This window comes from Scyliorhinus canicula, chromosome 8, assembly GCF_902713615.1.
Source record: "Scyliorhinus canicula chromosome 8, sScyCan1.1, whole genome shotgun sequence".
NCBI classification, from domain to species: domain Eukaryota; kingdom Metazoa; phylum Chordata; class Chondrichthyes; order Carcharhiniformes; family Scyliorhinidae; genus Scyliorhinus; species Scyliorhinus canicula.
The window spans coordinates 121,996,188-122,019,456 of record NC_052153.1 but is presented as its reverse complement, the minus strand read 5'-3'; the positions used below and the strand labels follow the sequence as shown (position 1 = coordinate 122,019,456).

Genomic DNA, 23,269 nt, shown 5'->3' with positions numbered 1-23,269 from the left:
AAAATACACCTCTGATCTTTAAATTCAGCCTTTGAAACAGGAAAGCAGAAAGTGTCTTCTACAATTGAAAAAGTTCATCAACCAAGTAAGTAATTAATACAATAATTTGCATATTTTAAATCTTCACCTTTAATTTATTCAGCTCAAACTAAGCATGTCTTACCGAGTTTTCATTGCCTTTGCAACCTCAGCATGTGTGATTATAGTTAGGTGGTTGTGATGGGCTGAAGGGCCTTTTCTGTGCTGTATGACTCGCATAGGAAAAGCACAATGTTCTTACGAGCATCTTCAGCCACCCATGAGGAATGTGGATTCTATCCTGAATCATAGAATTTACAGTGCAGAAGGAGGCAATTTGGCCCATCGAGTCTGCACTGGCCCTTTGGAAAGAGCACCCCACTTAAGCCCACACCTCCACCCTATCCCCGTAACCCAGCAACCCCACCTAACTCGAGCAAAATTTATCATCGTCAATCCACCTAACCTACACATCTTTGGACTGTGGGAGGAAACCAGAGCAGCCAGAGGAAACCCACACACACACTGAGAACGTGCAGACTCCGCACAGACAGTGACCCAAGCCAGGAATTGAGCCTGGGGCCCTGGAGCTGTGAAGCAGTTGTGCTAACCACTGTGCTGCCGTGCTTAACTTTGAGAAAGTAAGGCAACCATGGAACAAAATTTCTTAACTACTCATCCTCAAGTCCTATTATTTCAGAACACTATGTTTGTGATTTAGAATGAGTAATTGCATCCTAGGAGCCAGAACCACCCTTAACCATGGTTTTGTCATCACTCGGCTTGATTTCTTCAACAGCCTCATTAATGATCTTCCATCCACTTCCTTCCATGTTGAGATTACTTAGCCTCCACATTTTATTCAATCCTAAATTGAACTTGAGAATCTGCATCCTCTACCTCATAAAGTAAAGAAGGCTCCTTCTGCCCTTGTACTGCCTCCAGTTATAACCAAGCCTATCTGTCTCTTAAATCCTCATCCATGCTTTTGTTATCTCCATCATCACTTAATAACATGCTTTACTTTCCCACTGTAACCTTCCAACTCATTCAAAACACAGTCCTATTATCCCATTAAGACTCATTTAACCAATCTTTTTTCCTTGTTCATATATATTTCCTCGAGGTCCCTACCAATGTCTCAAAATTTAAATTTCCATTCCACTCCATGGCCTTCCGTTCTCTACAATTCTCCTTGCCTTACGACTCAAACGTCTTTTTCATCGCCTTCGTTTGCTCCTGAAATCCTCACTTACACCTTTGTTACCTTCATAATCCACTATTAGAACTGTCAACTGTATTTTAACCACCTAGGCCATTTTCTCTGGAATTTCCTCTCTCGACCTCTGTCTCTCCATCTCCCTTTCCTCCTTTTAAGGGACTACACACAAGCTAACCATCTTGCTATCCCTTTCTTCGATTCAATGTTGCTTCTTTCTTTGTGCCTCAGTGAAGTGTCTTGAGCCATTTCTTTGTGTAAAAGATGTTACGTAAATACAAATTTTAGATTTGCATGAAACATTTTGCAATACGAAAGCTCACTTAAATGTTAAATACCAATTTGCTTTAAAAAGATACCAATATAATTTGACTAGCTTCTTATGCTCTTCAAGTCTTTTGCAAAAATGATTGAACTTGCTTGGATATGATATACAATGATTAAGTCATTTTCTGTTAACCACCCCATTGATTGATTTTGTCAATAAACTTCCAATGAATGTCTCAAGATCAATTATGGACATTATTGCACATCAATGACAGCACAGTACATTGGCTGCCCTTTTTGTAGGAAATAGTCACTGAAGCTCTTTGCAGCTCCGTATCTCAATGTCTGATACCTTAGGATTCACCTGCTAAAATCCTTGTGTATTACATTCTGGCTTTATGATATTTGTTAGCATCCAGAAGACACCTTGTTTTTTTTTCTCTCCCTTCCCCTTTCCCCTTCTTCATTTTTTTTTCAACTCGCCTTACTTTGGTTTTTATTCATTTATCCTGCAGTAAAAGCACTACCTGCTGTTTGGAGTATTTCTGTGCTTTGGAATTCGGTGTATGAGTGGATTGGATTTGAATTATATCTGGACGTTTCCTGTGTCAATTTTATAACTTTCCCATCACTCAGCTAGCTGTATTTGTTTAGCATGGCGTACTCACAATGGAATGTCTTCTAATCTTTCATGAGATGGCTTTTTGAACCATCTAGAAATAAGTTTTTATTTTAGCTATCCTTTGACTTGAGAACAAACAACCAACCTACATTAAATTGTGTACCAATTGAAATGGATTTTACCATCACCAATTTTGACAAAAAAATATTTAGATCCTTTCTAGCAGTTATGTGGGCAGTACAATTTCAACTTAAATTGGCATTATACGATGATCAAAATATATTTTTGTCATGTAGTATGAATGTTACACTGAACCACACCATTGCGTCTAACAGATATGAGTTGTGATATAAAGTCAGTGATTTCAAACATGCATTCTTTTTCGCTACTCTGATAATGCGGGAACTACTTAGCCAATCAGACAGTTTCTGTTTTTATTTAAGATAAATAGTGTGCTTGATTATCAACCTCTGGTAGTGGATTTCCCAATGTAGCGGAGAATCTAGCATTGTCCAAAAAACTGGATCGGTGCTCGGCACCTGCCTCTGGTGTCCCCACCCCCCTGGTGGCGGCATCCAGGTTTGCGCCACGCACCAGTGGCGGATGTAAATGGGTCAGATTGACCATTTGGATCCTGTTTATGGGCTGGGGACCAGATTCTCCACTGGGCTGAGATTTGCGTGGGTGAGAATTGGTGCAGATACTTCCCAGCAGATAGGTGCAGATACTTGGCCCTGATGAGGTGGGCCAAGGTGGTAACTCTTTAGGGAGTGCACCCAAAATCCATCCGAGGACCACTCAATCCACAATGCAAATCCTGCCCAACTCACTGGACTCCCCCATAAGGGAGACTCCCACCAGAAAACCCTTGCCAAATAAGAGACCCCTGCTTGGAAGCCCCTCATTACAGAAACCCCACCCTGGAAGCTAGAGAGCAGTCCAGATAGACAGTGAAAAAAGTCATAGCTTTAAAACAGTGTTTTTCAAACTTTTTCTCCGGGGACCAATTTTTACCAACCGGCCGACCTTCGCGAGCCACGCCGGCCGACCATCACGACCCACGCCAGCCAACCTGCATCCACCATTTTCTCTTACCTTGTTTGTTGCAGACAGAAATGGAGAAAATTGTTTTGGGTTCCTTTCACCCCAATGGTCCCTTTGGCCCCCCCGAACTTGACAAAAGAAAGGCTGCAACTTTATAAAAACAAATGCGGCTGCACTGCGCATGCGTGCCCGATCATCGGTGCGCAAGCGCAATGCGGCCGAATTTTGTCTATCTGTTCCTGGCCATTTTGAAGGCCGCTCGCAGCCGGCATTTTTAAAAGCCGGCTGTTGTGCGCAGATTTGCACAATCGGGAGAGCCGCGACGTATGGCTCTGCGACCCTCCCGACACCCCCGTGATTTACCCGTGCGTCGCGTCCCCGAGTTTGGCAATGCCTGCTTTAAAACATATCTGTGCAATCCAGCTGCTGGCTCATGCAGAGTAAGCAGCACTCTGTAAATTCCTAGAAACAGAAAACCACATCAGCTGGGTTTAAACCCCTCAGATCTTTGATCTGCAAAGCTTTCATTCACATCAATGTGAAATTGATTTTACGAGGCTGTGATTCCACACACAGCCAACTGTATGGATTGTTTAATCTCATTTCCCATCCCACCTGAGTGGATTTCAAATAATCAACTGTGCAACTCCCAACAATGTTCAAAAACATCTAGCTATGAGTGATAGCTCTTGGACCACATCAAAAGACAGTTAAGTGTTTTCTGCAGAGAAAAATAGAAAGAGGCTGTCTCATCAGGGAGTCACAGGTGGGGGTTCTGTAATGGGGGTCTATGTTTTTTGGGGGGGTAGCGGCTTGGTTGGGTGTCCTGTGTGACTTCCTGCGGCTGGAGAAGATAAAATATGAGTTAAGGGGCTCTGCAGAGGGGTTTGAGAAAAGGTAGGCGATGTTTGTGACTGAGGAGCTGTTTGTTGCGGTGGGGGGGTAAAAAGGGGAAAGAAATTTGTATAAGTTATATAGTTGACTGCTGGGAGGTATGTTTCCCGGGGTGTTTAACTGTTGTACCCTGTTTTGATACATGTTTGTAATAAAATACATTTTTTTCTAAAAAAGGAAGCTTTTAAAATGCCAGCCGTTCCACACATGCATTCCCCTCAGCAATGCGCAGGCCCGGAGCACAGCGGAGCAGATTTCTTTTGAAATCGCTGGAGCCTTCCTGCCTGAAGCAGCGGCAGAGAGCAGCTCACGCGCCCTGAACACTGATGTCATGTGTTCTCGGTGCGCGAGAGCTCTTGCTCCATTCTGCAGCTGCCAGCAGTGGTGGTGTGAACTCCAGGGCCTCTGATGAACAACCCATGAAGAAGAAGCTGAAAACAATGCAGCATAAAGATAATTACTTGAGGTATGGGTTTATTAATTGTGCCACTGCAATCTAGGGTTCAAAATTCATGTGTATTATATGCAGGGAAGCACTGGAAAATGAAAGTTTAAAACCCTCAAAACTTCAGACATTATAAGCATGATGAGTTGAAGGACAAACCTTTTTTTTTTCAATGGATGCAGTGAGATCTTAAATCATCAGCTGAAGCAATTATCAGAAAAGTAACATTGAAAAACAAAGCAAGTGAGATCATGAGGACCAAGCAGGCTCACCTGTCACATTAAAGAGCTAAGTGAAAATGCTGGGTTGCGAAGATCGGCCAGTGTGGGTCGTGAAGGTTGGCTGGCGTGGGGCCCGAAGGATGGCGGGTTGGTAAAAATGGGTCCCGGGCTAGAAAGTTTGAAAAAAACTGCTGTAAGTCGTATAATTATTGTTAAAATGTTTTGTGTGTATTGCTATTTTGTGTTGTGTTTCTGTGTCAAAACTATATTAGATTGTCATTAAAGTGGATTTCTTAACTATTTTGTTAGACTTTTTATATATATCTTTTAGGGGTAGCACAATGGTTATCACAGTTGCTTCACGTCTCCAGGGTCCCAGGATCGATTCCCGGCTTGGGTCACTGTCTGTATGGAGTCTGCACGTTCTCCCCGTGTCTGCATGGGTTTCCTCCGGGTGCTCTGGTTTCCTCCCACAGTCCAAAGATGTGCAGTTTAGGTGGATTGGCCATGATACATTGCCCTTTGTGTCCAAAAAAAAGGTTAGCTGGGGTTACTGGGTTACAGGGATAGGGTGGAGGCACGGGCTTAAGTGGGGCTGCACTTTCAAAGGGCCAGTACAGACTCGATGGGCCGAATGGCCTCCTTCTGCACTGTAAATTTTATGATTCTATAAGAAATTGGTGGAATCTGCCAAGACTGATTGGTGGATATCAATTCAAAACAAATGACAAGACCAACCCCCTGGGCTCTCAAACATATCCAGTACCACCAACAGTTCAGTGTTCTCTCCTGCTCAGTTCTTTAGTTTTCTAGAATCATTTACTTTTCAATGCTATTAACTGATCTTCAGTCTCCTACTTTAATTGGAAATCATTGCGCAGCATTATGAGATAAGAACAATCCTATTGGAACCAATTATTTTAATGCTAACCCCACCAGAAACCACTGCTGTTTTATGTATGAAATCTGTCTTACCATAAATCTCAGCCAATAAGATGACCCCATTTTTCCAACCCCAAAAATCATATTTATTCTTTTAATGCCTGTTCAAGTCATTTTACTGATTTATTTGCCTGGGTCACTGAGTGTCTTTGGGACTCCACTGTCCATGTCTATTTCTCATTCAGTCCATCCATTATTGTTTAATGCCTCAGGATTCCATTGTACATTTCTGCCAGAATGACGTCCATGATAAAACTTTTGTTTCATTTTTTTTGAAGAAAAATGAGCAGAATGAAATGTGAGAACTGTGTGAATATTTAATTCCATCCACCAAAACGTGTCCAACCTGAGGTGCATGTTTATCAGACCCTTGCTCGGAACAGCCTGGTTATAATGTGTTTCCATTTTTTTCTTATTTCATCAGTGACTTGATTCATCCATATCAAAGCACATATTCATTTAGAAAAACTTCAATTTAATTTTTGTAACCTGAATCTTGCTTTACTTTTAATTGAAACTGTCCATCAGAACACAAACAAAATGCACATTGAAAGTGTTTAAACAAGGACCAAAGTCATCAAGAAACTATGGAATCAGTAGTGTTTAATAGATGTCTGTGTCCTTGTGATAGTGAATAATTATTGTTCGAGGATACTGGCATTGCATGCACACACTTTGCGACAATATTCTGCTGTCAGTGGACATATCAGTGTGAACATTCATTTATTTTTACAGATGCAGACTGACTGACCTTCTGAATAAGTTCCAGCTTTTTCTTTAGTTCGCAATCAAATGCATCCTTGCCTTCAGCTTAACAATCTCTGTTGTACCACATGTTGACAAGACCAAACATTCATGTATTCCTTCAAGTGGTAGCTAATGTTAAAAAGCCTGGCTTTGGACAACAGGAAATGGCCTTATCAATATGCTTTAAGCATTAATAATTTCTGTATTTCAAGCTAATTTTTTCCATTCTCTTAACACTGCCTGTATGAAAGGGCAATCTCGAAAAGCTTTTACCCACAATCGTTTTCTGTGCAATCATAGAATCTTCACTCATTACTCTCTTTAACGGAACAACATGGTAACCACATGTCGATTGGTTTAACCAGGTCGGTCAAGGCAGCCTTGAGGAGGAGTTTCTAGAATGTATCCACGATAGTTTCCTAGAACAGTATGTAATGGACCCTACGAGGGACCAAGCGGTCCTAGATCTGGTCCTGTGTAATGAGACAGGGTTGATTAATGATCTCACAGTTAGGGATCCTCTCGGAAGGAGTAATCACAATATGGTTGAATTTATAATACAGATGGAGGGTGAGAAGGTAAAATCAAACACTAGTGTTTTGTGCTTAAACAATGGGATGAGAGAAGAACTAGCTAAGGTAGACTGGGAGCAAGGACTTTATGGTGGAACAGTTGAGGAACAGTGAAGAACCTTCCAAGCGATTTGTCACAGTGCTCAGCGAAGGTTTATACCAACAAAAAGGAAGGACGGTAGAAAGAGGTAAAATCGACCGTGGATATCTAAGGAAATAAGGGAGAGTATCAAATTGAAGGGAAAAGCATACAAAGTGGCAAAGATTAGTGGGAGACTAGAACAAGAACAAAGAAAATTACAGCACAGGAACAGGCCCTTCGGCCCTCCCAGCCTGCGCCGATCCAGATCCTTTATCTAAACCTGTCTCCTATTTTCCAAGGTCTACTTCCCTCTGTTGCCGCCCATTCATATACCTGTCTTGATGCCTCTTAAATGATGCTATCGTGCCCGCCTCTACCACCTCCGCTGGTAAAGCGTTCCAGGCACCCACCACCCTCTGCGTAAAAAACTTTCCACCCACATCTCCCTTAAACTTTCCCCCTCTCACCTTGAAATCGTGACCCCTTGTAACTGACACCCCTACTCTTGGAAAAAGCTTGTTGCTATCCACCCTGTCCATACCTCTCTCAATTTTGTATACCTCAATCAGGTCCCCCCTCAACCTCCGTCTTTCCAACGAAAACAATCATAATCTACTCAACCTTCCTTCACAGCTAGCACCCTTCATACCAGGCAACATCCTGGTGAACCTCCTCTGCACCCTCTCCAAAGCATCCACATCCTTCTGGTAATGTGGCGACCAGAACTGCACGCAGTATTCCAAATGTGGCCGAACCAAAGTCCTATACAACTGTAACATGACCTGCCTACTCTTGTATTCAATACCCCGTCCGATGAAGGCAAGCATGCTGTATGCCTTCTTGACCACTCTATCAACCTGCGTTGCCACCTTCAGGGTACAATGGACCTGAACTCCCAGATCTCTCTGTACGTCAATTTTCCCCAGGACCTTTCCATTGACCATATAGTCCGCTCTTGAATTTGATCTTCCAAAATGCATCACCTCGCATTTGCCTGGATTGAACTCCATCTACCATTTCTCTGCCCAACTCTCCAATCTATCTATATTTTCTTGTATTCTCTGACAGTCCTCCTCGCTATCTGCAACTCCACCAATCTTAGTATCATCTGCAAACTTGCTAATCAGACCACCTATACCTTCCTTCAGGTCATTTATGTAGATCACAAACAACAGTGGTCCGAGCACGGATCCCTGTGGAACACCACTAGTCACCCTTCTCCATTTTGAGACACTCCCTTCCACCACTACTCTCTGTCTACTGTTGCCCAGCCAGTTCTTTATCCATCTAGCTAGTACACCCTGAACCCCATACAACTTCACTTTTACCATCAACCTGCCATGGGAAACCTTATCAAATGCCTTACTAAAGTCCATGTATATGACATCTACAGCCCTTCCCTCATCAATTAACTTTGTCACTTCCTCAAAGAATTCTATTAGGTTTATAAGACATGACCTTCCTTGCACAAAACCATGCTGCCTATCACTGATAAGTCTATTTTCTTCCAGATGTGAATAGATCCTATCCCTCAGTATCTTCTCCAACAGTTTGCCTACCACTGACGTCAAGCTCACAGGTCTGTAATTCCCTGGATTTTCCCTGCTACCCTTCTTAAACAAAGGGACAACATTAGCAATTCTCCAGTCCTCCGGGACCTCACCCATGCTCAAGGATGCTACAAAGATATCTGTTAAGGCCCCAGCTATTTTGACCCTCGCTTCCCTCCGTAACCTGGGATAGATCCCATCCGGTCCTGGGGACATGTCCACCTTAATGTCTTTTAGAATACCCAAAACTTCCCCTTTCCGTATGACAACTTGACCTAGAGTATTTCAACATCCATCCCTAGCCTCAACATCTGTCTTGTCCCTCTCTTTTGTGAATACTGATGCAAAGTACTCATTAAGAATCTCACCCATTTCCTCCGAGTCCACGCATAAATTCCCTCTCTTGTCTTTGAGTGGGCCAATCCTTTCCCTAGTTACCCTCTTGCTCCTTACATACAAATAAAAGGCTTTGGGATTTTCCTTAACCCTGTTAGCCAAAGGTATTTCATTACCCCTTTTAGCTCTTTTTATTGCGCATTTGAGATTCGTCCTACTTTCCCGATATTCCTCCAAAGCTTCATCAGTTTTGAGTCGCCTCGATCTTACATATGCTTCCTTTTTCATCTTAGCAAGTCTCACAATTTCACCTGTCATCCATGGTTCCCTAATCTTGCCATTTCTATCTTTCATTTTCACAGGAACATGTCTGTCCTGCACTCTAATCAACCTTTCCTTAAAAGACTCCCACATTTTAAATGTGGATTTACTCTTAAACAGCTGCTCCCAATCCACATTCCCTAGCTCCTGCCGAATTTTGTTATACTCTGCCTTTCCCCAATTTAGCACTCTTCCTTTTGGACCACTCTTGTCCTTGTCCATGAGTATTCTAAAACTTACGGAATTGTGATCGCTATTCCCAAAGTAATCATCGACTGAAACATCAACCACCTGGCCGGGATCGTTCCCCAATACCAGGTCCAGTATGGCCCCTTCTCGAGTTGGACTATTTACATACTGCTCTTAAAAACTCTCCTGGATGCTCCTTACAAACTCTGCTCCATATGCGCCTCCAACATTACACGAATCCCATTCGATGTTGGGGAAGTTAAAATCTCCCATCACAACCACCCTATATTTTTCTATAATCTGTCTGCATATTTGTACTTCTACTTCATGCTCACTTTTGGGAGGCCTGAAGTAAAATCCCAACAATGTTACTGCATCCTTCCTATTTCTTAGCTCCACCCATATTGCCTTAGTGCTCGAATCCTCTATCGTGCCCTCCTTAATCACAGCTGTGATATCATCTCTGACGAGTAATGCAACTCCTCCACTCCTTCTACCTCCCTCTCTATCCCTCCTGAAGCATCTATTCCCTGGGATATTCAGTTGCCAGTCCTGCCCTTCCCTCAACCAAGTCTCAGTAATACCAATAACATCATATTCCCAGGTACTGATCCAAGCCCTAAGTTCATCTGCCTTACCTGCTACACTTCTGACATTAAAACTGTGGTGATTGTAGATCTGACTAGATGCAATACAACTGAGCAAGCACTAGAGGGAGCACGGGAGAGCTATATATACACAGGGACAGGAAGTGATGACACACTTCACGGAAGGCTGAACTGGTAGCAGGACACAGACACACAAGCAGGCAGCATTTGAGGTAGCCGTAAGTTAAGCTCTGAAGAGAGAACAAATTCACAATAAAGCATCTTCTCCACATTTGAGACTACAAGATGTATTAAGACACGAGGAACAACACAAAAACAAGAGTTTTAGAGGACTGGGAGATCTTAGGGGGCAACAGAAAGCTACTAAAAAAGCTATAAAGAGCAAGATAGATTATGAGAGTAAACTTGCTCAGAATATAAAAACAAATAGTAAAAGTTTCTACAAATATATAAAACAAAAAAGAGTGGCTAAGGTAAATATTGGTCCTTTAGAGGATGAGTCTCCTGCAGGAACACCACATCAGTATTCAAACTTTTAAGGTGAGCAAATACCCTCAACCTTATCACTGGGCCATTCAACCCCCTGACATTCCAGGTGACCAAATGAGTTGGGGGGCCTGCCACCTCCCCCCTTCGATCCGGAGTCAGCCATTTCCACCAAGAGGGATTATCCAACATTTCCATAAAAGTACAGCGACCAGTTCCACCCAAGATTATCGCCAAACCCACTTGCAAGGCTAAACAAAGAAGTATCTGCAGCAATTCCTGTCCCCTAACTCGCCTGCCCACAGTGGTTTCTGTTCACAGTAAGGTGAACACAAACCACTAAAACTACTTCTAATAAACCTGACCCCAAACAGAACAAAAACACTCAACTCATTGTCTAAAACAAAACTATTATGATGAGCTGCAGTCACCCCTACCCCGTCGCTCCCATTAACTAACTCTTTGGCTAGCAAGACCGCTCCCGCCCAGAGTGATAAAAAAATGTTAACAGAAAAAGGACCCAAAAGTATAAAAAACCTTAAAACATAGTACTCCAACAGGGAACTATATCTTTTCAAAACAGTTATAACAAATAGATCAAACCCCACCCCCATGGAATTAACACCACCCCCCCCCCCCCCACCCCCCAAGTCCAACTCCCAAAACATTCAACCCTCACAAGAACAAAGAAATGCAAATGAACAAGGAACCCCAACAACTCACCATATCCACATGCACACCCCCAACATCCAAAAAAGCCTCACAAACCTCAATGAATCTGCACCTGCCGCATGATTTTTACAAAAGAATCCACCTCCTCCGGCACATCAAAAAAATAGCCTTTTACCCCCACCTCAGAGGTTGAATAAACTCGCTTTGTTCTCACTGGAATGATGGAGGTTGAGGGGCGACCTGATAGAGGTCTACAAAATTGTGAGGGGCACAGATAGAGTGGATGGCCAGAGACTTTTTCCCAGGGTAGAGGGGCCAATTACTAGCGGGCATAGGTTTCAGGTGCGAGGGGCAAGGTTTAGAGGAGACGTACTAGGCACGTTTTGTACACAGAGGGCAGTGGGTGCCTGGAACTCGCTGCCGAAGGAGGTGGTGGAAGCAGGGACGATAGTGACGTTTAAGGGGCATCTTGTCAAATACATGAATAGAGGGATACGGACCCTGGAAGTGTAGAAGATTTTAATTTAGAGCGGCAGCATGGTCGGCGCAGGCTTGGAGGGCCGAAGGGTCTGTTCCTGTGCTGTACCTTTCTTTGTTCTTTGTTCACTCTTAGCCATGCTGGGTACACCACCCCAAATCAGATTCCACTTTTATACGCCGCCCACATCTTTGCCAGCTCTGTTCCCACATCCTGACAAAGCTTGATGGTGAGACCTTCCCATTTGTAGCTGTGGTGCTCCTTTGCCAATCCCAGGACTCGTTCTTTTTCTTGGAAGCTGTGAAACCTCACAATAACTGCTCACGGTGGTTCGTTGGGGTGGGGCTTCTGTTGGGAGTTTGAGAGGGAACATGAGGCCACCCTCCCCCACCATCTTTCCAAATACCCTGTGGGAGTTAGACCTTCATCCCCTCTGTCAACCCCACAAAGTTTTGCCTGCTTGAACGATTCTCCAAATCATTCATTTTGGCCGTCAGCACTTTATTCACCTCAGCCTTCAGAGACATCTCCGCTTCCAGTGAGGAAATCTGGTCGCTATGCCACAAAAGAGACACCTCCATGCCTTGTATCGCAGCGCCATGCACTTGTACTGTTGCGTTGGCCTTCTCCAACCAAATGGGAGCCAGGGCATCTTCCAACAACTTGCGGAAGTTCCCCGGCACTATCCACCATAGCTTCATAAATCTGGTGGCCAAGGTGCCGGTAGGCACCTCTGCCATTAGTGGAGTGGCCGGGGTCACAGACGCAGCTTCCGCCATTTTCTCCACCAATGAACCCCGAGAAGCCTGCGGTTCAGTCGACGAACCTCTGCTTTCAGGCTTTTTACCCCTGGTCTTCCTGGGAATTTCCTGTATGTCGGCATCACATTCCATTAAACAAGTGGGTTTTTAAACTAAAATACCCCCAGAAACTGGGCAAAAAGGACTGAAAGAACAGCACCCTAGTGGGAGCCACCTTGTGCATGTCTTCCCCTATATAACACGATAGGAAGTCAGCTCGTGCTTCACCTTTATACTCGGCGTGTAAATTGACCCTTGTTTTTGGAGGAATTTTTCAAGGCTTCCGAAGTGAACTTATACACCAGCCTCTATGGTATTTCAGATAGTGACAGCGGACAGATTTTCTGAGTCCACAGGTAACACTATGACTTGAAGAGTGTTCCTTTCCAAAGATAGCATGAATTAATAGGAAAAAACTATATTTATTATGAAATATGAGAAGTTAATATCACCATAATTCTTGCGATCCCATTTATCAGGTGAGCATAAACCGAGATAATATGTCCAGATTCTGAACAGTGAAGTCAGATAATAATAAAGAAACAATCCTTGGTGTACCAATATTCAGTCTACTAGTTCAAGAAACAAAGATTCCATTTGATTAAGATTTTTATTGCTGTTCCAATATCCAAGAATGTTATTCAGAGCAATGTGGAGAAGAAGCAAAACAATAGTGAAAAAGGTACAAAAAATCTTATGTACAAACGAACATAAATAATCACAGTGCAATCATCTTTCTATCCTATCTTCACAAAAAAAACTGCATTGCCACACTGTTTTTGCAACCTATTAATTTAAACATCGATCTTTGCTCACTTGGCAGGATACACATTGATACCATCAAACATCTACTTGACAACTGAGCCAGGTTTGTGGGCAGAACATGCCCTTTATCCAACAGACTTCCCTTGCAATCTTGCAACCTCTAATTATACTTAGTTATCTGGTTGATTTTGGTGGTTCTCTGCTTTCTCCACACTGCAGCATTTTGTGCATGGTCAATATTAATGCTAAAGTGAGAAACTGGTACCTCCTGTTATTGATTTCATATTTCATAAAGGACTGTAAAAGAAGCTTCCGGAAGTTCAGATTGCTGACATCTCATGGAGTCTCATTACTATTCTTCGCTGATGTATTATTTACAAACAACTTCAAAATCATCCTCTCTATTACTTTATTCTCAAATATTCATCTCAAACTCTAAATGGACCTATAATTTTCAAAAATATAATCCAATGCAATAAAAAAAAAGCCCCACACAAGCCCAACCCACCTGATTTGGTTATTAAGATTCAGCCTGCGTTTCTGTGCTTAGCTTTAGAAACATCTTCAGTGTGCCAGCTACAAGGTGAAGTAATTGATGGACACTCTGGGGAATTCCAGGTTGCCAGAATGGTTCTTACTTTTTAAAAATAAATTTAGAGTACCCAATTATTGTTTTTTTTCAATTCAGGGGCAATTCAGCATGGCCAATCTGCCTAGCCTACACATCTTTGGTTTGTGGGGGTTAGACCCACACAAACACCTGGGGAATGTGCAAAGGCTCTTGCGTGTTTAAGAAATTGTCAGCTTGTACACTCTAACATTGAATCAAACCATCAATAAAATTACTTTCAAAAATGCCAGGAGTAGTGCTATCTCTGGGATGCTAATCCAAAACTACAAAAATATAATAATTTGGAACTTCACTGTTTGATCTTTTCTTTCCTCTATTCCATTCTCTCTTCCCATTTTTTATTATTTAACTCTATTCCAAATTGGTGTACCCTGTTCTAACTATGTTTTAATTTTTTAAAAAACCAGCCTTCAACATTTCCTCAATATTTCCCTGAGCATCGAGGGGCCCATTTTCACTTTTGGAAGTGAAAGCCATGTTGCAAAACGTAGCCTCTGATTGGCTGAAAATTGACTCCATAGACCAGTTTTACAACTAATCGAGGTCAGGAGTGTACAGGTTTGTCATAAACACAGATGCACTGGTGAAGTGATTTGAGGTTACCTCACTGATCGCCCTAAAGCACAATCGCCTCTCAACGCTCAGTGCTCCAAACATTAATTGATTTTTAAGTAAAGTTTTAAAAAGGGACCAGCAGGTATATCTGATTAATAATGGGCCTAAACTTTATAAGTGTAGAAATGAAATATCCTGATTATAATATTGCTGGTACTATTGAGATATCAACTGTAGAATTGGACCCGACTGTGTTAAGTAATTCCGCTTTTAATGTTAACTAGTATCTTGGGTATTTGTAGATTACCCTCAAGCTGGGGGGAAAGTACTGTGCTTTATGATATTGAAGGTAGCGCTGCTGCCTCATGGCGCTGAGGACCCAGGTTCGATTCCGGCCCCGGGTCACTGTCCGTGTGGAGTTTGCACATTTTCCCTGTGTCTGCGTGGGTCTCACCCCTAAAACCCCCCAAAGATGTGCACTGTAGCTGGATTGGCCATGCTAAACTGCCCCTTAATTGGAAAAAAAATTAATTGGGCACTCTAAATTTATTTTTAAAAATTGAAGGTATTAAGTTATTAATTATCTCCCTCAGGAGATTAAATAAATTGGATAGAGTCCAAGGGCTTCTCAGAACAGGTGAGAATAGTTCTATGTTCTACACATTCTTCTTCTCCCTGTAGGTAAGGTTAATCAGTTATCATTCATCATGCTAGGTGGAATGTTGCAAAATTGTAGAGGGGAGGGGCAAGATGTAGAGCAACTCCCACAGCATGTTAGTGATTAGATATTTCATTAACATTATTTGTATTATTTCACCCACCACCACCCCCACTACAAAAAGAAATGTAATAATTTTCCCAGCAAGAGAAAGCAGTAAAGCTGTTATCTCTTGAAACAATGACTGGGATATAAAGAGGACAAAATTACTTGTCTGGGCTCTAATGGATGGGAGCTTGGGGCCAGAACGGTGAAGCATTTCTTCTGCCCCTGCCCCACAAACAGTGCTGTGACTAACCCTAACTTCCCTTCACTCTGGAGCTGTCCTCTCTTCCGTTCAGCTGTCAGGTTTTCCCAGGGTTAAGCCTGCAAAGCAGGTGTAATCAGAGCCTTTCACTTTCATTAAAATGTTGAAATTGCTATTCCACTTCGGTTAAGACCCAAATTGAAAGGGATTAAAATGTTAACGTCTGACTTGACCCAAGCCACACATTTTTGAGGTGTTAAAGTTAATCTCATTGTTCTGCAACATTACTAAAGATTCTGGGTGTTTAGTATTTTTGCAATACATCTAACTGATGCAGACTCACAAACACTAATAGCAAAACAATCTGTAAATGCATAGGAACAGGAGTAGACCATTCAGCCCTTGAGTGTGCTCAATCATTCAATTAGCACAAGGTTCATCGGGCTCTTAACTCAATCGACCTGTTTTGGTTCAACCCCAATGTTGAAATTTTCAGTTGATCTATTCAGATTTTTGGAGATAGTTCCCGATTTCCACTAGCATTCTTGTGATGAAGTGCTTTTCCTTTCACATTTATTTACAGAAGACTGCTGTTTAGGAAGAATTTTGCTTCACATCCGTCTCTGCTCTGGAGGGTTGTTCATGAAGTAATGGATGGCTTTGTGTAAGGGCAACCATTTGCTTATAGATGCTTTTAAAGCCACAATCCAGCTGGAGAGACAAACTCAGATATTAGTTTTCTTACTATCGGACCTTAGCAGCATGCACAAAGCCTCAATTTCTAAGCAGCAGGCTATTAAATGTTGTGGCTTCTTTGCAAAAATCAGTTTTATTCCTAGGGTCCAATTAATTTAAAGGTAAATCTTGATCATTTAAATCTTGTCTGGTTTCGCAGAGACCTTTAGTAAAATTATCTTTTTATTCATTTATGGGATGTGGACGTTGCTGGCTAAGCCAGAATTTGTTGCCCATCCCTAATTGCCCCTGAGAAAGGTGATGGTGAGCTGCCTTCTTGAACCATTGCAGTCCGTGGTGTAGGTACATCCACAGTACTGTTAAGGAGGGGGTTCCAGGATTTTGCCCCAGTGACAGTAAAGGAACAGCGATATATTTCCAAGTGAAGGTGGTGAGTGGGTTGGAGAAGAACTTCTAGGTGGTGATGTTCCCATATGTCTTCTGCCCTTGTCCTTCGGGATGGTAGTGGTCGTGGGTTTGGAAGGTGCTGTCTAAGGAACCTTGGTGAGTTGCTGCAGTGAAATGAATGAAATGAAAATCGCTTATTGTCACAAGTAGGCTTCAAATGAAGTTACTGTGAAAAGCCCCTAGCTACCACATTCCGGCGCCTGTTTGGGGAGGCTGGTACAGGAATTGAATCCACGCTGCTGGCCTGCCTTGGTCTGCTTTAAAAGCCAGCTATTTAGCCCTGTGCTAAACCAGCCCCTCTGGTGCATCTTGTAGATGGTACTCACAGCTGCCACTGTTCATTGGTGGAGGAGGATGTGAATGTTTGTAGGAGTGCCAATCAAACTGATGAAGCAGCTGAAGATGTTTGGGCCTAGGACACAATCCTGAGAAACTCCTCCATTAATGTCCTGGACCAGAAATGATTGGCATTCAAGAACCACGACCACTTTCCTTTGTGTATGATTTGATTTGACTTATTGTCAAGTGTACCAAGGTACTGTGAAAAGTATTGTTCTGCTTGCAGTCACAGAATCACAGAGAATCGCAGAATACTACAGTGCAGAACATGACCTTCTGTCCATCAAGTCTGCACTGACACATGAAAGGCCCTGACCTACCCATCTAATCCCATTTGCCAGCAGTTGGCCCATAGCCTCTAATGTTATGACATGCCAAGGGCTCATCCATGTACTTTTTAAAGGATGTTGGGCATCACGCCTCTACCACCCTGCCAGGCAGTGCATTCCAGACCGTCACCATTCTCTGTAAAACGTAAAAACATTTTCCCTCAAATCCCCCCTAGACCTCCCACAGGGCTAAATCGCTGGCTTTGAAAGCAGACCAAGCAGGCCAGCAGCACGGTTCGATTCCCGTAACAGCCTCCCCGAACAGGCGCCGGAATGTGGCGACTAGGGGCTTTTCACAGTAACTTCATTTGAAGCCTACTCGTGACAATAAGCGATTTTCATTCCATTTCACCCCTCACTTTGAACTTGTATCCCTTCGTAACTGATCCTTCAACTAAAGGGTACAGCTGGTCCCTCACCACCCTGCCCATGCCTCTCTGGTGAATCTTCTCTGCATCCCCTCCAGTGCAATTGCATCTTTTCTATAATGTGCTGACCAGAATTGCACACACTAGCTGTGGCCTCACCAAAGTTCTATACAACACCAACACGACCTCCCTGCTTTTGTAATCTATGCCCCAATTGATAAAAGCAAGTGTCCCATATGCTTTTTCTACCACCCTATTAACCTGCCTGTGATGAATGGTTACTGTATTACTGTACCCTTATCATCATGTAAGGTGATGCCCCCTTTAAGACCGGGCTTGGAACCCTGGGGGACTCCGTCTCCGGCTCCGCCCACCAGGGAGCTGGAAATAAGGGGCCGCTCTGTCGGCGGAATCAGTAAGCACCCGTCTCGGCATCAGGCTAATTCTTAGCTTATTAAAGCCTTCTTTACCGTTCTACTCTCTTGCGTCGTTATTGAGGGTACTTCTGCCTTCAGAGATCTATGGACAGATACATCAAGGTCTCTTTGTTCTTCGGAACTTCCCAGTGTCAAACCTTTCATAGTATACTTCCTTGCTAAATTACTCCTTCCAAAATGTATCACCTCACACATTTCAGGGTTAAATTCTATTTGCCACTTATTCACCCATTTGACCATCTGTCGATATCTTCCTGTAACCCAAGACACTCAGCCTCACTGTTAATCACCCGGCCTATCTTTGTGTCATCCGCAAACTTCCTGATCCTACCCCAGCACAGATCTCTGTGGTACGCCACTGGTCACTGGCTTCCAGACACTAAAGCAGACGTTTATCATCATCCTCTGTCTCCTACCACAAAACCATTATGAATCCACCTTATCAAATCACCCTGTATCCCATGTGCCTTCTTAATAAATCTCCCATGTGGGACCTTGTCAAAGGCTTTTCTGAAATCCATGTAAACTACATCAACTACACTACCTTCATCTATACACTTGGTTACATGCTCAAAAATTCAATCAAATTTGTTCGGTATGACCTCCCTCTGACAAAACCATGCTGACTATCCCTGATCAAACCTTGCCTCTCCAAGTGGAGATAGGTTCTCTCCTTCAGAATCTTGTCCAGTAGTTTCCCAACCACTGACGTGAGGTTCGCTGGTCTGTACATAGAACATACGGTGCAGAAGGAGGCCATTCAGCCCATTGAGTCTGCAACGACCCACTTAAGCCCTCACTGTAGTTCCCTAGCTTGTCTCTGCAACCTTTCTTAAATAGTGGGACCACGTTAGCTGTTTTCCAGTCCTCTGGCACATCACCTGTGGCCAGAGGGAAACTGAAAATTTGGGTCAGAGCCCCGGCAATCTCCTCCCTCGCTTCCACAGCAACCTGGGACACAATTCATCCAGACCTGGAGATTTATCCACTTTTAAGCTCGCCAATACCTCCAATACCTTGTCACTCCCTATGCTCAAGAACCTCACAGTCTCTCTTCCTGAGTTCCATAACTATCTCCTCATTCTCTCGGCTGAAGACAGATGTGAAATATTAATTTAACACCTACCAATGTCCTCTGGCTCCACCCACAGATTTCCCCCTTGGTCCTGAATAGGCCCTACTCTTTACGGGGTTATCCACTTCCCATTGATATAATTACAGAATATCTTGGGATTTTCCCTACGTTTTACCAGCTCGAGCTTTTTCATATGCCCTCTTTGCTCTCCCAATTGATTTCTTAAGCTGCATCCTGCACTTTCTGTGCTCCACAAATACCTCTGCAGGCTTGCTCCCCTTATACTTGTTGAAAGCCTCTCCTTTCCTCTCATTGTATCCTGAATGTCTCTGGGCATTTATGGTTCTCTGGATTTGTTACACCTTCTATTACCCTAGAGGGAACATATTGGGCCTGTACCCTCCCTATTTCCTCTTTTGAATAACCCCCCCCCCCCCCCCTGCTCTTTTGTAGATTTATCCACAAATAACTCTCTCCAGTCTACCATAGCCAGATCCTGCTTTATTTTGTTAAAATCTACTCTCTCCCAGTCCAAAAACCTTTTTTGCAACTTGTCTATTTCTTTGTCCATAACAAATTAAAATTGAACCATATTGTGTTACCTATCACTAAAATACCAACACATCAACTACATTCATTCCCCAGAATTAGGGCCAGCCTGCACCATCCCTTGTTGGATCCTCTACATATTAAGCTAAAAAGTCTCCTGTGTACATTTTAAGAACAGATCGTTCCATACATGAAAAAACATGGGACGCAATGTAAATATATAGGCACAGGCATTGGGTGAGCATATGGTGTGTAGTTCGGTCCAAAAGAGGGTCATTCAGGAGCCTGGTAACAGCAGGGAAGAAACTGTTTTTGAATCTGTTCGTGTGTGTTCTCAAACTTTTGTATCTCCTGCCTGATGGAAGAGGTTGGAAGAGAGAATAACCCAGGTGGGAGGGGTCTTTGACGACTCCAACCAATGCAGTGTTTTCTTCCGATTTCCACTGACTTCAGTTTTGATTGGGTTTCTTTTTTGAGTACCCAATTCTTTTTCCAATTATGGAGCAATTTAGTATGTCCAATTGACCTACTCTGCACATATTTTGGATTGTGACTGAGATCCATGCAGACACGGAGAGAATGTGCAAACTCCATATGGACAGTAACTTGGGGTCAGGATCAAACCCGGCTCCTCAGCGCTGTGAGGCAGCAGTGCTAACCACTGTGCCACCATGCCACCCGGTTGGGTTCCTTGATGCCATACTCAAATGCTGCTTTGATGTCAAGATCAATCACTTTCAGCTCGTCTTTGGAATCCAGCTCTTTTCTCCCTGTTTGAACCAAGGCTATAAAGAGGTGAGGAGCTGAGTGACCTTGGCGGAACCAAAACTGAGCTTCAGTGAGCAGGTTATTGCTAAACAGGTGCCCCATGATAGCACTGCCAGTGACCATTTCTTCACTTTACTGATGATTGAGTACACTGATTGGACAGTAATTGGCCAAGATTGATTTGTCTTGTTTCATGTGTGCAGGACACAGCTGTGCAATTTTCCACTTTGCTGGATAGGGTGGAACAGCTTGCCTGGAGGCGCAACAAGTACTGAAGCACAAGTCTTCAATACTATTGTTGGAATATTGTCAAGACCCATAGCCTTTCTAAGTGTCCAGTGCTTTCAGCTGTTTCTTGACATCATGTGCGGTGAATCGAATTGGCTGCAGCCTGGCATCTGTGATGCTGGGGGCCTCCAGAGGAGACGAGATGGACCAATCACTCGGCACTTCTGGCTGAAGATTGTAGCAAATTTGCACTTATGTGGTGGGCTTCCCCATAATTGAGGATGGAGATATCTGCTTAGCCTCCTCCTTCATTGATTTGCTTAATTGGCCACTACCATTCACAACTGATGCGGCAAGCTTGTAGAGCTTAGATCTAATCCATTGGTTGTGGAATCACCTTAGCTCTTTCTAGTGGTATGATATAACTGAGTGGCTTGCTAGGCATTTCAGAGAGCATTTAAGAGTCAGCCACATTGCTCTGGATCTGGACTTGCAGGTGGACCAGACCACGCAAGGGCAGCAGATCTTCTTCCCTAAAGGGCATTTAGTGAATCAGATGGGTTTGTCTGACAATCGATCATAATTTTGTGGTCATCATTAGACTTAATTCCATATATTTTTTTGAAAGTCATTATAAAGTTATGTTGTTTTCAATGGTCTAATAATCACCTGACACAGGTTGCATATCTGCTCCCATGCCCACATGTCTGTTCTTGGCCTGCTGCAATGTTCCAGTGAAGTGCAACGCAAACTGGAGGAACAACATCTCATCTTCCGGTTAGGCACGCTACAGCCTTCCGGCCTGAACATCTTCAGATGATCAGCCCCACCTCAACCCATTTGTTTTCATTTCACTTTAACTTTCTTTTACCATTTCTTTCTTTCTTAATATACATTTAATTCCCCCCCCCCCCAATCTTATCCACCTTTCCTGCACCTTTCTCCTCTTTGCTTCCCCCTTCCCCTCCCCCCACACCTACAGTTCATCTTCTGATGTTAGTTTCCCTGCTGTTTGACCTTTCACATCTTTTGTCCTCTCTGGGGACTGCCATTAGCACTCTTTCTCCATGGTGTCTGTGGCCATTAGCACCCGGTTTCCCTGGGTTTCTGTGGCTATGACTCAACTTTCATTCTCACTCCACACTATAAATATTCCCCACTTTCTCTGTCTGTTAGCTTTGACAAAGAGTCATCGGATTCGAAACGTTAGCTCTTTTCTCTCCCTACAGATGCTGCCAGACTTGCTGAGATTTTCCAGCATTTTCCCTTTCGTTTCAGATTACAGCATCAGCAGTAATTTGCTTTTATACAGGTTGCATATCCACTGTCTGAACACAGTAAGAAGTCTTACAACACTGTCTGAAGAGACATGATTGAACTTATCTAAATTTCACTTCAGATTTGTGTATGAGGTACACTGTACTTACCGCTTGTTGTCAGCTGCATTGTCTGCACACAGATAGAATGTTTTAAACTCTTCAGAAGGTGGTTTGGCTTCGATCAAAGTTCGCTTTGACCCAAGGCTCTGTTCACTCACTGTGTAACCCTGTAAGTAAATCCCCCCTGTTGGTAAAGAATAGAAAAATTAATACGACCAGATCAATCCTAATCTATGATATAAATTCAGAGAAAATTCTCATGCCTAAATCACATTAACTCTAGAAACCTGAGCAAGATAGAAACTCCGGCACCTGTATGTTTTTATCCAGAGTGGTGTTAATTGCAGGAGAATAGATTGTCATCTGTGTTGGGCCTGGGCAATACCAGGTGCTTTGACATAGCAAAAAGGAAATTGAGGACAGACGCTCTTCATGTAGACCCAGTATTTGCATGTTAATGAGCTATTGCAACCTCAACTTCCTCAGTACATCCATGGGATGCCCAGACAAAGAAATTGTCTGGAAATGGTTTGGCAGGGGGTTTGTGCTGGATTGTCCTTAGGCCGGACATGTACCTGCAGCAGCAGGCCAGCATGTGGCACAATGATTAGCAATGCTCCCTCACAGCACCAGGGACCCGTATTCAATGCTGCCTTGAGTGACTGCTGGGGTGGAGTTTGCAGGTTATCCCTGTGTCTGCGTGGGTTTCCTCCAGGTGTTCCGGTTTCCTCCCACAATCCAAAGATGTGCAGGTTAGGTGGATTGGCCATGTAAAATCGTCCCTTGCTGGGAGTGATCCAGGTAATGATAGGATTAGGCTCATTTAAATATTCGTGGCTGGGTTGAGGCCGCATTCTCCTGGCTCCCAGGAGTGACCAGCCGCACCAGCAGTGACGAGGCCTCACCTGGATGCCAATTAGTACTGGCCTCTACAAGCAGAGACCCAGCAGGATAGCAACTCTGGGGGACCCGGAAGCCATTGGAACTCCCCAGGTGGTCTGGGGAAGGGCAGTGCCCTGGCACTCCCCCAGGCATCCTGGCAGTGCCAAGGTACAAGGTTGGCACTGCCAAAGGTCAGGGCCATGCCCATGTAAAGTGAAGGGGAGGTATGAGAGGGAGAAGCTGTAATCTGATGTAACGGTATTACAATTAAATAAGGGTAACTGCAAAGACATGAGGGAGGAGCTGTCCAGAGTTGATTGGAAAAGGAGTCTAGCAGGGAACA

The 23,269-nt window shown here is 43.5% G+C and overlaps 1 protein-coding gene across 1 annotated transcript in view; it reads right to left on the bottom strand.

The window, feature by feature from the left end:
* Window positions 1-13,104: 13,104 nt before the first annotated feature.
* The window catches only part of pdzph1 (PDZ and pleckstrin homology domains 1), a 103,229-nt gene continuing 93,064 nt past the window's right edge, over window positions 13,105-23,269 (bottom strand). Inside the window, exons 12-13 of the mRNA XM_038805158.1 lie at window positions 22,093-22,228; window positions 13,105-16,140 (exon numbers count right to left, since the gene is read on the bottom strand). Coding sequence (XP_038661086.1) covers window positions 16,041-16,140; window positions 22,093-22,228 — 236 coding nt within the window. The 3' untranslated portion in view covers window positions 13,105-16,040. The remainder of the gene's footprint in view (window positions 16,141-22,092; window positions 22,229-23,269) is intronic.